Source organism: Jaculus jaculus, chromosome 1, assembly GCF_020740685.1.
Source record: "Jaculus jaculus isolate mJacJac1 chromosome 1, mJacJac1.mat.Y.cur, whole genome shotgun sequence".
Lineage (NCBI taxonomy): Eukaryota > Metazoa > Chordata > Mammalia > Rodentia > Dipodidae > Jaculus > Jaculus jaculus.
Genome location: NC_059102.1, coordinates 90,476,566 through 90,491,771, shown reverse-complemented (window position 1 = coordinate 90,491,771; position 15,206 = coordinate 90,476,566). Strand labels below are relative to the sequence as shown.

Genomic DNA, 15,206 nt, shown 5'->3' with positions numbered 1-15,206 from the left:
CAGTTTACATGGAGATCAAAATATTTGTACATATTTTTCTAGATCAAAGTACAGGTCTTCTTCACCCATATTTATCTGCCAGATTTTCCTTTTCTTACAGAGGAAGGACATAAGCAAACAACTTAAGAATATTTCAAACAACAACTTCTTATTGAAAAGTCACTTTGAGCTTGAAAAGAATGCTGATGTCCAGCTTCCCTTCACAATAATGGAATAAGTCCAAGACAATGGGAAGATCCCTGAACTCATATCAACTCAGGGTCTGTCTCTTGACCATTTAGAGTGAAGTCACCCCACCTGTGAGTAGCCATCTACAAAATAGGAACAGTAAACCAGACCTACCATACGCTAAATGCTATGTAGCAATAAAGTGTGTGATATGGTTTGTTAAAGATCCTTCAGATACTATGATTAATTTATTCAGAGCTATTCTGAAATAGTTCAGAGTGAAAAATACTTGCCTTTGTTTATTACATATTCAAATGATAGATATTGTCACTATAAGAAACCATGAAGATGGGGCTGGGAAGAAGTCCCAGTAGGTAAAGTACTTGCTACACAAGCATTTGCACCTGAGCTTGGATCCCCAACATCCACATAAAATGTTGAGCAAAGTGACACATGCCTATAATTTCAGTACTGTGGCAGCAAAGACAGGAGGATCACTGGGGCTCACGGGCTAGCTTGTCTAGCCCAATCAGAGAGCTATGAGTTCATGTAAAGACCCTTTCTGAAAAAGCATGGTGACATGCAGTGCACAAACAAACAACGAACACACCACATGAAATAGAAAAAGAAAGAACTTTCAACTACTTCAAGGAATGCTATTTTTGCATCTCTTGATAAGACTTGGTAAAGTTCTTTATACCTATTATGTATTTAAGGTATAGTTGTTAACAATAAGTGAGACACAAATTAAATACTTCAGTATTTATTGTATCCAATCTACAGTTGACATGACTGTGTCCTGTCCCTGCTTCATGCCATTGGGACCTAATTAAAAAAAATCACTGATCTAGAAAGAACCATCAGTGACCACTAAGGCTTATGGCCTGTAACTGCCAGTATCTTTGCACAAAAATTAAGATGGTGACAATCAAATAAAGAAGGTCTTTCTAACCTATGACTTTGTTTCTAGCACTAGTTCATACATTGTCTCTGCATTGTCTTGAAGTTCCAAAATGAAGCCAGTTATCCAAAGCATATTAAATGTCATGTTTACTGTCCTAAACACACATCACTTGCAAAATGAGAGGAAAATAATCCATGTACTCTGTTTGATATATGTAACAGGAAGCCCCACAAGAAGCAAATGGAAGTGTTTTATGATCTGGGGGATGGGTGGAAAGGGGCCTGGGTAGACCATGGTCAATCACATCCTGTCAAACCTTCCACAACAGAACTGCCTGGACAGATATCTACTTCAAGGCTGTTGGGAACATGGTGATCCTGACTGTTCCATCCTAATCACATCACAACCCAAGATCAGCTGCAGACCATCCTCCCAGCCTCATGTCTGCTGGCAGAGTACCCAGTGCCTCAGAGCCACACCAGACACTGACTCATTAGCAGATGAAAAGCCAAGATGTCATGTGTAACTGGTCATTTCCAGCCAAGTATTTCAAGATCATCCAGGAATTGTCCATCACCTTACTTTCCCGTACATCCAGAAACATTAATAAGATTACAGCCATTGACATGCCAGAGTTCTCTTGTCACCCAGAGGACTCTGGTCTGTTTCCTCTTGACTTCTCTGCACATGATACAGCCCTCAACTCTAATGCCAAGGCAAGAAGCTCCCAGCAGGATCTCAAGAACTATTCCATCAACTTGGTTCAGCAACACTGAGATAACAGTGAGCAAAGACAGGCAAATTTCCTAAATGCATCTGAAAACCATTGCCTATCATCAGGGAGATGGGAGGTTGTTTACTAATGGAAGAAAAAAATCTCAAATGTGCTGCCTTAAGCCTCAGTACAGGTACTTTGTCTTGTTCAAACTCTTTCATTATCCCACCTGACTATCACAGTGGCTCAAAACCCCCCAGGGGAAATTTCAATCAGTAACAACCTGCTCCAGGAAGAACATGATTCCCAGGTCTCACAGAGAGTCAAACCCACCATGAAATGCATATTGAGCAAAATAGTATGGAACTCGCACTTCTTTTTTTATAAGAATTACAAATTACAAAAATTTAATTTTGACTTTTTTATTAGATATGGACATATTTAGTATGCAAACAACACATGTTAATACTCTTCTTTCCCTCTTCCCTGCCCCTTTTCTGAAGAGGCCTTCCTCACTGGGGATGCAGGTCAACCCCATGGGAATGGTGGGTCATGCATTATGGGGAGGGGCAATGTCTCTGTGTAAAATGTCCCAATTTATGGCTCTCACAATCTTTCTGCCCCCTCTTCCACAAAATACCCTGAGCCATGCTGGGACCTGTTGGGCCTTGAGAAGCCCGGGCATAAGGCCTAGCGGAACTTCCTGAGCCTAGCTAAAGCTTGGTGATCTGCCTCTGGCCACCTAGGACTCAGCAAGACGCCTAAAGGCTTCTTGCCTGCTACTTCCGCACAGGAGTTGGAATTCCCACACGTGCACTTGGGACCAATAATCTCAAAGGTCACAGTTTACTATTGGCCCTTACCTCTCCCCCAATCCTAGAATCCCTACCTTTGTTCCCAACATTATATAGGCAACTGCTTTTAACAATAAAGTGAGTTCCTGCTTCGACAAGACTCCCGACTCAGTGTGGTTTTTCTCCCGTGACTAGGGGAGGCTCTGAGTCTACCGACATTCATCCCTTCTTCCTCAACCCCTTGGGAGAAACCAGCAGGCCTGGTCCCTCCTTAGAACTACCTACCTGCTGGGGAGGAGCCTGGCAGAGAGCATTTAAGTCTGCTTCAGTTATGGGCACTTAGGAGCATGTGGATCTCTGGTTTGGTAGGTGTTGAGTGTCCTCAGTGTCTATCTCTATCACCCTTGTGTTGCTGAAAGATTCACTAAGAAAGCAGCACTCTTGCTCACTTATCCAATTTCTCTGTGGCTTCATCAGGGCCTGGGATGGAGTACACTGGGTGGTTTATCCCCCCAGGTCCAATTCCCATCATGTAGATACACCACATCTTGATTATCCATTTATTCATTGATGAGCATCGGGGTTGATTCCAGTTTTTAGCTATTATGAATTGAGCAGCTATAAGCATGGATGAGAAAATATCTCTAACTGAGATGTGGACCTTTTAAGGTAAATTCTAGGTAAGGGAATAATACAGTTTGTTGGTAACTCTATATGCATCCTTTTCAGGAGTCTCCATATTGATATCCACAGTGGTTATACCAGCTTACATTCCCACAAGCAGTGAATTAGTGGTCCTATTCCACACAGCCTTAAGAACATTTTTTTCAATATAAGACCAAAAACTTGAATACTACTGGAAGAAAATTTAGGAAGTACTTTCCATGATATAGTAATAGAAAAAGACTTCCTGAACAAAACACCAGTAGCTCAAGTTCTTAAACAGTCACTCAACCATGGGATCATATGAAGCTGAAGAGTTTCTTTACAGACAAGCATATAATAAGCAAAGCCAATAGAATACCCACAAAATGGGAGAAAATATTTGCAGGTTATCTAACTGATAGAGGCCTAATCTCTAGAATCTTCAAATAACCCAAAGTCTAAACAATAAGAAGACAAATACCTCATTTGATTTTTTTTTTTCCAAGCCCCAGCTTTTTCTTTTAATTAGAACAGAAATAAAATGGTAGACAGACTGGAGACCATGACTTGAGTAGCACTGAAAAACAGCACAGTAAAAACGTTTAGCATAACCTGAGTTCAAACTCTGATTCCATTATTAGTAGTGGGTGGCATTGGAAAGCTCACTTAACCTGGCTAAGCCCCAGTTTTCTCATTTGGATCATTAAAAACCAATGATTAGACTTCTCATGAGAGCTCAGTGACAATGTGCTAACCTCTCAGAAGGCACTCAAATGTTAGATGAAACAGAATGATTGGCACATTTACATATTAAATAGATTTTCTCTGATCTCCACTCCATCATTGTATGCAGCGTTTTCCATGAATAGGAAACAAAAAGGGGCTCACTTGATCTTAAAATACAGGACCTTGAGAGCTGCTTTGATGGCTCTCTTGATGTAAGCACAGTGGCTTGAAGGTGCTTGGTAATAAAAACACATCCACTTCCTGGGCAGTAAGTCTTCCACCCTGTAATACCTTCGGGGGAGGCGGGGCGTAGAAATGTTTGCTTGTCCAGCCATGCCCACAGCGACACTTCTACGCTCGCCCCAGATACGAACTCTTGAAGCTTTACACTAGCAGCACAAAGTCAGTGATAACCAAACCCAGGGAAGGTTGGCCTGTAAACCTACATTAAGGAAAATCAAGGGCAACACCTTGTTCTTTATAATAGTCCTGAGACGTTAATGTGCATTCAGTGTGTCTTAAGCCAAACACGCATGACCTCAATCTTCACAATCCTGGCAGCAAGTCATTTTAGAGTAAAGAAACCAAAATATAGAGATGTTTGTGGCTTAATGCACTAAAGCTAGGCTGGGAACTTTGCTCTTTACTACTGTAAATGTAGCATGTCTGGAAGCGTGGCAATAGCAGTGGTGTCCAAACAAGTCTTTAAAGTTATGTGAATGCAAAAGTTACAACAGAAGCCAGGCGTGGTGGCGCACGCCTTTAATCCCAGCACTCTGGAGGTAGAGGTAGGAGGATCGCTGTGAGTTCAAGACCACCCTAGACTACATAGTGAATTCCAGGTCAGCGTGGGCTATAGCGAGACCCTACCTCAAAAAGCCAAAAAAAACCCAACCAACCAAACAAACAAACAAAAAAAAAAAAAAAGTTACACTAGCTGTAAAGTCAGTTAACCTGGGAGCCCTTAAATGAAAAAGTGTAGCCACTCTGTCAGACAAAGCAGCTCCAGGAAAAGGTCTCTGTTGGAACCAAAGCTGACATTTCTGAGATCAGCCCAAATCCTCCATAGTCACCAGGGCTTGCAAAATTGGACTCAAAACCACTTCGGGTCTTCACTTTGGCCAGTACACTCAGGGTTTCAGCTTCTCTCCAGAAGTCCCGACATGTTAATATGCAGCTACTTGACCACGGGGCATGAGGAAAGGCAGAGAGAGACACAAGTATGAGAGCATCCTGACACACAGGTGCTGGTGGCTGGAGAGTGGTAATTGAAAGAAAGGTTTTAAGAACCAGGGCGTGTCTTATGTCTAGCAGGTAAAGGGATTTCTTCGTATGTTATTTTAATAAATGGGAATCTCATAGGTAGAAACCAATATTCAAAATTATAAAACAGGTAGAACTGCCTGTGCATAATCACCGAGTCAAAAATCTGCAAGAGACTCCATAGGAATTGTTTAGTTGACAAATGTGGTTTGAAAGGAGAATAAAAATTTTTTATGGCTAAAGCAAGAGTCTTGTTTCCTTTTGGTCCAAAAATAGATGTTTCATTTTCCAGGTAAGTAGGTTCTCCACTAAAAAGAAATATTCTTGTATAGTTGGTTTCTGTCCTCTTGAATTCTGCTCCAAATTCAGCCAACTTCTCATAGGTCCTTAACACAAATTTTGAACAGTCGTAGGACTCAAACCATGTCTCCACTCCTTTTCCTGGGCCAGCTTGGACAGTCCATGTCTCGTAATAAATCCCTGTCTCGTTGTCCTGTTTCACCCATTGTGCCATTTTGTTAAATGTGTTTCCAGATATGGTCGCTATCAGAACCAATGTCCCATTTTCCTTCCAGTGGATATCATCAATTCCTTCAAAAAAGCAGGCAGCTCCTTGGTTACACCAGAAAGGGGCATCCATCTCAGGCCGAAGGTGGGGAAATGTACAGTTGCCAAGCTGGAAAAGCTCATTCCATTCCATCGTGTAGTTCTTGCCAGTTAGTGTACTCCTGAACCCGATGGCATCATGCATAATTTTCAAGTTTCCCAGGAGGTCTCCGTATTTAAATTCCCAAACGGGGGCTTGCAGTCTTAACACTTCAATGTCCTTCATAAGTGGGATGGGTGAGCCAGCGGGACAGAAGGTATACTTAGCTTGACAATAAGGATCCGGCTTTGCAGGGCACGGGCCAGTGGCGCCGGGAGCGGTCGCCCGAGGCCGGGAGCCAGCCCAGCGTTGTCGTCAGCCACAGCTCTGCCAGCACCCAGCGCCGGGACATGGCCCGGGGCTCTGAGCTCCCTGCCGGCGCCATCCGGCGGCTCCGCGAGCTTCTGGGGCGTCTGCGGAGTTCCCGCCAGCCAAGCGTGCGCCTGATTTTTTTTTTTTTTTAAATGTTTGCTATCCTTACTGGGGTGAGGTAGAATCTCATGGTTGTTTTAATTTGCATTTCTCTAATAACTAGGGTTGTTGAACATTTTCTTAATGGTGTGTTAGCCAGTTGTAATTCTTCATCTGAGAACTCCCTATTTACTTCTCTGCCCCATTTTTTAGTGGGTTGTTTGATTTTTTTATTGTTTAGTTTTTGGTTCTTTGTAGATTCTAGATACTAGGCTTCTGTAAGTGGTATAGCTGATAAAGATTTTCTCCCATTCACTGAGTAATGTATTGGCTCTGCTTATGGTATGTTTGTCTGTACAAAAGCTTTTTAGCTTCACGAGATCCCGTTGGTTGCATGCTTGATTAATTTCCTGGGGTACTGGGGTTTTGTTCAGGAAGTCTTTTTCCAGTCATATATCATGAAGAGTGCATCCTATTTTTCTTCCAGTAGTGAAAGAGTTTCAAGTCTTATATTGAAGTCTTTAACCCATTTGGACTTGATTTTTGGGGATGGTGAAATGAGTGGGTCTAATTTCATTTTTCTACATATGGTCATCCAATTTGTCTGACACCATTTATTAAAGATGCTATCTTTTCTCCAGTCTACATTATTGGCACCTTTGTCAAAGATCAAGTGGCTGTAGTTACTTGACCAAAGGTCTGGGTCTTCAACTCTGTAGCATTGGTCTATGTCTCTGTTTTTAATCCAGTACCATGCTAAGGATATGTTTGTCTGTCTGAGGCCTTTTGCCATTACATATAAATTTGAGATCATTTTCAATCTCTGTGAAGAATGATGCTGGTATTTTTATTGGTACTGCATTAAATCTGTATATCACTTTTGGTAGAATTGCCATTGTCACAATATTAATTCTACCTATCCAGAAGTATAGGAGTTCTTTCTGTCTTCTCAAGTCCCCCTCTATTTCTTTCTTAAGTGTTTTTATGTTTTCATTATGTAAATCTTTCACATCCATGGTTAGTGTTATTCCAAGGTATTTAATTTTTTGTTGCTATTTAAAATGGGACAGCCTCACTGATTTCTTTCTCTGTATATTTGTCCTTTGCATATAAAAAAGCTACTGATTTAGGTGCATTGATTTTGTATCCTGCCACTTTGCTGAAGGAATTTATCACCTTTAGAAGTTTTGAGATGAAGACTTTCAAGTCACTTATAGTTAGGATCATATCATCTGCAAATATGGCTAACTTGACTTCTTCCTTTCTAGTTTGAATCCATTTTATTTCTTTCTCCTGTCTTATTGCTTGGGGTACTACTTCTAGTTCTATGTTAAAGAACAGTGGTGAGAGTGGGCACCCCTGCCTTCTTCCCAATCTCTGTAGTAACTCCTTTTGTTTGTCCCCATTAGGTATTATTTGGGCTTTAAGAGCTTTATATGTAGCCTATATTGTGTTGATCTAAACCCTCCATGTCTATTCTTTCCAGTATTTTAATCATGAAGTGCTCTATTTTGTCAAAGTCCTTCTCTGCATCAATTGAAGTGATCGTGTTTCTTATGGTTCAGTTTATTTATGTGGTGTATTACATTGACTGATCTCCATATTTTAAACCATTCCTGCATCCCTGGGATGAAGCCTACTTGATCAAGGTGGATAATGCTTTTGATCCATTGTTAAATTTAGTTTGCAATGATTTTCTTCCAGATCTTTGCATCTAATTTCATTGTGGATATAGGCTTATAATTTTCTTTCCTTGTTGCATCTTTATCTGGTTTTAGTATTAGGGTGATGTTAGCTTCATAATAGAAGTCATAGAGGATTCCATGGTCTCCAATTATGTGGAACAGTTTGAGAAAAATTGGTTTCAGTTCTTCAATGAAGGTTTGATAGAATTCAGCTGAGAAGCCATCCAGTCTTTGACTTTTCTTTTGGGGTAGGTTTTTGATTACCTTTTCAATCTCCATGGATGTGATGGGTTTGTTTAGGAGACTATTCTTCTCTGAGTTTAGTTTTGGTAGGTGGTATGTGGCTAGGAGTTCATCCATTTCTTCCAGACTATTTAGTTTTGTGGAGCAGAGGTTTTGGAAGTAGACCCTGATGATTCTTCCAATTTCATTGATGTCTGTTATGATTTCTCCTTTTTCATTTCTGATTTTGTTAATTTGAGACTTCTCTTTTTTTGCCTGATAAATCTGGCTAGGGGTTTGTCAATCTTATTTATTTTTTCAAAGAACCAGCTCTTTGTTTCATCAACCACTTAATTGTTTTCTTAGTTTCCAGTTCATTAATTTCTGTCCCAAACTTGGTTATTTCTTTCCAACTGGAGGCAGGTTGTATTTTTATTATCATTCAATTCTAGAAATTTTACAATTTTTTTTATTTCTTCCGGTTGCAGTCCGGTTTGCGTTGCTGGTAGAAATCACCCAACCAAGAGTAGCTTCTGGGAAAAAGAGATTTATTTTGGCTTACAGGCTCGAGGGGAAGCTTCACGATGGCAGGGGAAAACGATGGCATGAGCAGAAGGTGGACATCACCCCCTGGCCAACATAAGATGGACCACAGCAACAGGAGATTGTGCCAAACACTGGCATGGGGAACCTGGCTATAAAGCTCTTAAGCCCGCCCCCAACAATACACTCCCTCCAGGAGGCATTAATTCCAAAATATCCATCAGCTGGGAACCTAGCATTCAGAAAACCTAAGTTTATGGGGGACACCTGAATCAAACCACCACACTTCCACAACCCATTCATTGTTTCAAAGTGTGTAGTTTAGTCTCCAGGACCTGGTGGAGTTCCTGATGTATCTCTTGTTAATTTCTATCTTTTAAGCATTGTGATCTGACATGATGCAGGAAGTTACTTCAATTTTCGTGACTTTGTGGATGCACAATTTATGGCCTAATATATGATCAATTTGGAGAAGGTTCTGTGGGCTGCTGAGAAGAATGTGTATTCTGTAGAGCTCAGGTGGAAAGTTCTATGGATATCTGTTAGGTCTAGTTGATCTATGATTTTGTTGAGCTTTATTATTTCCCTGTTGATATTCTGCTTGGATAATCTGTCTATTGATGATAGTGGAGTGTTGAAGTCTCTGACTATGATGATTTTGGTGTTTATTTTTGTTTTATTGTTGAGTAGATTTTGTTTTATAAACTGTGGTGCACCTGTATTTGGAACATATATATTTATGATTGTGATTTGCTCGTGTTGGATCATTCCCCAATGAGTAAGAAATGGCCTTCTTTGTCCTTTTATGATTACTTTTGAAGTCTATTTTATCAGATATTTATATAGCAATACCTACTTGGTTTTTATTTCCATTTGCTTGGAATATCATTTTCCTACCTTTCACCCTGAGAAGGTGCCTATCTTTGGTGGTGAGGTAGGTTTCTTGATACAGAAGATGAAAGGGTACAGTTTTTATATCCATCCTGATAACCTGTGTCTTTTGATGGGGAAGTTAAGACTATTAGTATTTAAGATTATTACTGTGAGGTGTGAATTAATCCCTACCATGATGATGTGTTTTGTGGTGTTTGGTGCTTCCTTGTGTTTTGTACTATTTTGAGCCTGGTAAATTTTGGTTTTGTGATCATCTTCTTATTGGCTCTTGAGATTGGTTGTTTGACTGTTCTGCCTGGAGTATTCCCTAAAGTATTCTCTGTAGGTTTGGTTTTGTGTTCATCTAATCATAGAGTTGGCTTTTTTCATGGAAAGTTTTTCTTTCATCATCTATTATGAGGGATATTTTTGCTGGGTAGAGTATGTTGGGAGGGAAGCCACAGTTTTTCAGACTTTGAAGTGTTCCATTCCAGAGTCTTCTGGCTTTCAGTTTTTCCACTGAGAAATCTGATGTAATGCTGATGGGATTGTTTCATCTCCTTCTGGTATACCCATGATCTGGATGTTTTGGTCATTTTATGTTATCCCACAGTTCCCTTGTATTATTTTCACTTGATTTTTTTGAACTTAGCAAAGTTTTTGGCCTCCCAATCAATTTCTTCTGTCTTCCAGGTCAGAGGCCCTATTCCACATGAGTAACTCTGCTGGTGAGGGGGTTCTTGAGAGGTTTTTATAATTAAATTTTATTTTTTCTTTCCTGTTGTGTTATTTTGTACTGTGTCCAGCTCTCTTTTGAGGTACAATTTCAATTCAAGTTCTGATTATCTTAATGCTTCTTGGAGTTCATTCTTGCATTTGACCAAGGCTTCATTAAGCTTTAATCAACCAGTTTTTGAGATCTTCCATTTACTTACTTAACTTCAATTTATTTATATCTCTTTGAAGGGTTCTAACAGTTTCTTCAATCAAGTTAAGCCTACTGTCAAAAGCTGAATGCTCTAGGACACAATTTTGTTCAATTTCATTGATATCATTTTTGGTTCTTTGATAGTTTGCTTCTAGTTCAGCAATATTATTGATCAGGGTCTCATTGGTTGTTGTGTTTTCATTTTGGGAATGAATATCTATTGATTTCTCTATGATTTCATTGGAGGCTTCTATTGCAGGACTAGGCATCCTTATAAGAGATCTCTAGTTTTCTGACTTTCATTGGCTTTTGTATGTTGTTGTCTACCTATTTTAGGAAGTTTCTTTATTTTATTGAAGAGGAAGCAAGTTTTTGTCCTTTGGCCCATGCACCCACTGACTTGGGTGAACAGGGATGTTGGTACCAAGTGGGCAGTCAGGATACCAGGGCAAAAGGCCTGATTCCACAGCCCACACAGAGATTAGGGCTCTCCAAGCAAAGCACAATGGGACCTACCAGGACCAGGGGACTGGGAGGAGCAAGAGAACAAGGATCTGGCCTCCTTTGTGCCTATCTGCACACACCAACCAGAGTAGGGAACCTAGACCCTGGTGGTGAGAAGAGCCTAGTAACAGAGGTCTGGCTTACTCCAGTCTTCTCTGCCTGTAAGCACACAAATCAGGGGCAAGGTTCCCAGAAAGAGGAGGGAAACAGGGGTCTGGCCTACTCACTCCAGACTACTGCACCTGTCCACATACTGTCTGAGCAAGGAACTCAGACTGGGGAGGTGGGAGGAGACCGGAAACAGGGGTCTCACCTACTCAGTCAAGACTGCTGTGCCAGCCTGCCCACACACTGTCCCACTGTCTGTGCTGGCAACTCAGTCCAGGGAGGTGGAGGGGCTCAGAAGCAGGGATCTGGCCTACTCAGTCCAGACAGCCAGTGCTGGCCCACTCACTCCCACACACTGTCCATGCAAGCAACCAAGACTGGGGAGGTGGGAGGAGCCCAGAAACAGGGGTCTGGCTTTCACACTTGTATCTTGACATACTCTAATAGCATATCTTCCCAGCTCCCACAGCATAGTCTACATCTTACTGGTCTCTGCTTCCCTGTGCCTGTAAGGTGCTAGAAACAAAGTAGGTCTTGGTGATTTCTTTTGTTCAAGAAACAGAATGCATAGCTATAACTATATATTTATATATTATAGGAGAGAAAGAAAGAAAACAGAAATGGAAGAGGAAAAATAAGCCCTTGGAAAATCATTATTTAGTTTATGAATCTAAACATTTTATATTAGTTTGCTTATATTAACATCTTTAATTTAAAAATAAACCTATGAAGTTGAATTCTATGTATGAAGATAAAAATGCCTAAGTAAAATCTTGTCATTGCACTCGGTTGAGATGATAAAATTTTATCAATGTTTGAAAAATGTTTTTCAAGATAAAATATTCAGGATATTTAAGAGAAAAATATTGGATTTGCAGGAAGCTCAAACATCCAGTATTCCAAACACTAACAAATATAATTTGAGAACAAAGAGAGTCCCTGAGAGGTAAAAATACAACTAAGTAAGTATACTAAAAAGCCAGCAAATGAACAAAACTAAGCTGGCCTCTGTGAATTATTGGAAAATGAATATGGAAAATAGAAGAATAGAAAATGTGCTTTCTAGTTATGCATGTGTGTTGAAATTTTTAAATTAGTAGAAGTAATCAGGATGAGAGTAGAACCAGCTCTATTCCACTCTCTTCCTACAGAAATGAACTACTCTAAATTATAAGCAACAGTTTATGATACCTGTTAATAACTGAAGGGCACAAAAAAGGCTTCATGGAAAAGAATGAAGAGAAACCTTGAGGAAAACTATGCATGACAATGCTGTCCAAGGATAACTAGAGAAGGTTTAAGAGCAGTGGCCACTCACCATGTGAAAAGTATGCGTGGAGACAGCCTCACCCACACTCAAGGGAGCTATTGGAGATACCAGCAAGTATTCTTATGCAATTCCCCATTTTCTCCTGATAATTTTCTTACCTCCTTACATGCTGTGAGCTCAAAGCAGGTAGTTACAAAACAGTTGTGGGGGCTGGAGAGATGGTTTAGCTGTGAAGACATTTACCTAAAAAGCCAAAAGACCCAAGTTCAGTTCCCCAGTACCCATGTAAAGCTAGATGTACAAGGTGGCCCTTGCATCTGGAGTTAGTTTGGCCATTCTCTCATAAGAAATTAATAAATTTTTAAAAAGAAATAACAGTTGTGGAGCTGGGTGTGTTGGCACATGCCTTTAGTCCCAGCACGGCAAAGGGTTGATGTGTTCAAGGCCACCCTGAGACTGCATAGTAAATTCCAGGTCAGTGTGAGCTAGAGTTAGAGTGAAACCCTACCTCGAAAAGCCAAACAACAAAAACAACAATTAAAAAAAAAAAAATGTTGTGAATTTAAAAAGGAGTAATATGAATTTTGGCAAAGAGACTTTTCATTTATCTTAGGTGGGAATTTAGCTCTGGTACATACTTTATAGAAAACCAAGAACCTATCTAGAAATTTGAGCCAACATTGTAGTAGCCCACACAGGAAATTCAGTAAAGAATGGTCTCCCAACCTAGACAAAGGTGAACTCTTATCTGTCCTCTGCACCTGTTCTCTGTTCCCAACTTAAATAGTTTTCCCCTTTCCCTTCCCTGCACACTCCACTTTGCAGCAGAAGATGTGTCTGAGATCACATTTCTGTTGTGACTGAGCTTCACAAAGACTAGTGCAGGACATCAAAGAAAGCCACCCCCAAGTTCGCAGTATCAGGAGCAAGGAGTTCATCAGCCCAAGGTGGAAAACAGACAAGCAGGATCCTCCTGACATGGCTTGCTTCAAAATATAGAAAGACAGATATAGTAAAAGAAAAGAAAATTATTGATCCATTTTTCTGTGAATTTTGCACTTACCTTGAAAGGCCCAAGAATTCAGAAGCTCAGAAATACTATCACGCTCCAAGGGGAGCTTAAGCGGGCTCCCTGCATACCTCAAACTCCAGGCTTTACTCTCTGTTGGAAGCAAGTAAAGAATCCCTCTTCTCATTATATCAGAGCCCACTCCTAATATAAAACTAGGTAAAAGGGCATGAGATAGCCCTCAAGGATGGGAAATGAGTAATGAAATGAACCACTTATTTGGTTTCTGTAAATAGCCTGCACTATAAGCCTTACACTATAAGCCTTAATAGCCCACACTGTTAGCCTTAGTAGCTCGCACCATAAGCTGTAGCAGCCTGCCTCAGACCACCAAGGTCATAGGAGGCTGATACCATACTCTGCTACCCCCACCTAAGGAATTACACAAGTGCTGACCTCCAAGGTCATAGGAGACTGGAACCACACTCTGCTACTCCCACCCAAGGACCTGCGCAAATGCTGACCACCAAGGTCATAAACTAATTGGCTTAGAAACTATGGGGTGGCACCAACTGACTGGCTAACACCCTGCGGGGCTCCTAATATTAGAAAATGATTGGTCTAAGGCACAGGCTTTGTTAGAAACCCTATAAAAACTGTCCTGTTCCTGCATTCGGGGCTCTGCAGTCCTCTACCCCTGTGAGGTGTACGACTGTGGGCCCCAGCGCACTTGGAATAAAATCCTCTTGCAGTTTACATCAAGACCACTTCTCGTGAGTGATTTGGGGTGTCGCCTTATCCAGGCAGAGTGTGGGGGCCCCCTGCGGGGGTTTTTTCCTACAACCTGACATATATAATAGTGGTATGTACAGATATTTTTCTTTTTTTCATTTGCTCAAAAGGGAGATACTTGATCAACTTAATTTGAATAGCTTCAAAAATTACCCCTTTCTGGCTGGAGAAATGGGTTAGTGGTTAATGTGCTTACCTGTGAAGCCTTAGGACCCAGGTTCAATTCTCTCCAGGTCCCATGCAAATTAGGTGCACATGGTGGTGCATGCATCTGGAGTAAGTTTTCAGTGGCTAGAGGCCCTGGCACATGCACTCTTGTGCCTCTCTCTCTCTCTCTTTCTCTCTCTCTCTCTCTCTCTCTCTCTCTCTAATAAATAAATACAAATAAGAATAAACTTTAAAACATTACCACTTTCTGATTATATGTTAGCATAAAACTTCACTTATTTATTGATTAAATACATAGCTAACTTTCTCCTATCTCCAGTTTTGCTCTCAAGGCTGGATGTATACAAGGGGACAAAACAAATAAAACCATCTGCTGAAACAAACCTCCCATTCTAACAAAATGTCGTGATATCATTCTATGCTAAGTTGCCTCAAGAAAACCAGAGGGCACAAGGGGAAGTACATGCACTTTGGTGGCCTGGCAGTATTGTCTCATTTCAAATCCAAACTTTGTCTCCAAAGCACTGTATAATGTCCAAAAGAGGGCTGTTTGCTCTCTCTTAGTCTCTTTTGTATGTTAATGAGTAATGAGCATATCAAAGCTACCTCACAAAGCTATTGTATTTATAAAACAAGTTTAAACAGATGAATATCAATCAGGAACAAATTTGACAAATTATGTTCAAGTCACTCAAAGAAATCCTGCAGGAGAATGTCACTGAAAAAATTAAAGAAATAGCATTATAAGGTAAACTTTGTAAATGAATGCATGTGAAAGTCAGAGACCTTCTCAGAGACCTGGAGCAAAGAGGAACTATGTGACCAGACACCT

The 15,206-nt window shown here is 40.6% G+C and overlaps 1 protein-coding gene across 1 annotated transcript; it reads right to left on the bottom strand.

Moving 5' to 3' along the window:
* Window positions 1-4,880: 4,880 nt before the first annotated feature.
* On the bottom strand, window positions 4,881-6,176 carry LOC123462797 (ceroid-lipofuscinosis neuronal protein 5-like; the record flags this gene model as incomplete). Its single annotated transcript, XM_045156491.1, has 1 exon — window positions 4,881-6,176. A coding segment is annotated over one exon (942 nt), but the record flags the coding sequence as incomplete, so codon positions are not given.
* Window positions 6,177-15,206: the final 9,030 nt, after the last annotated feature.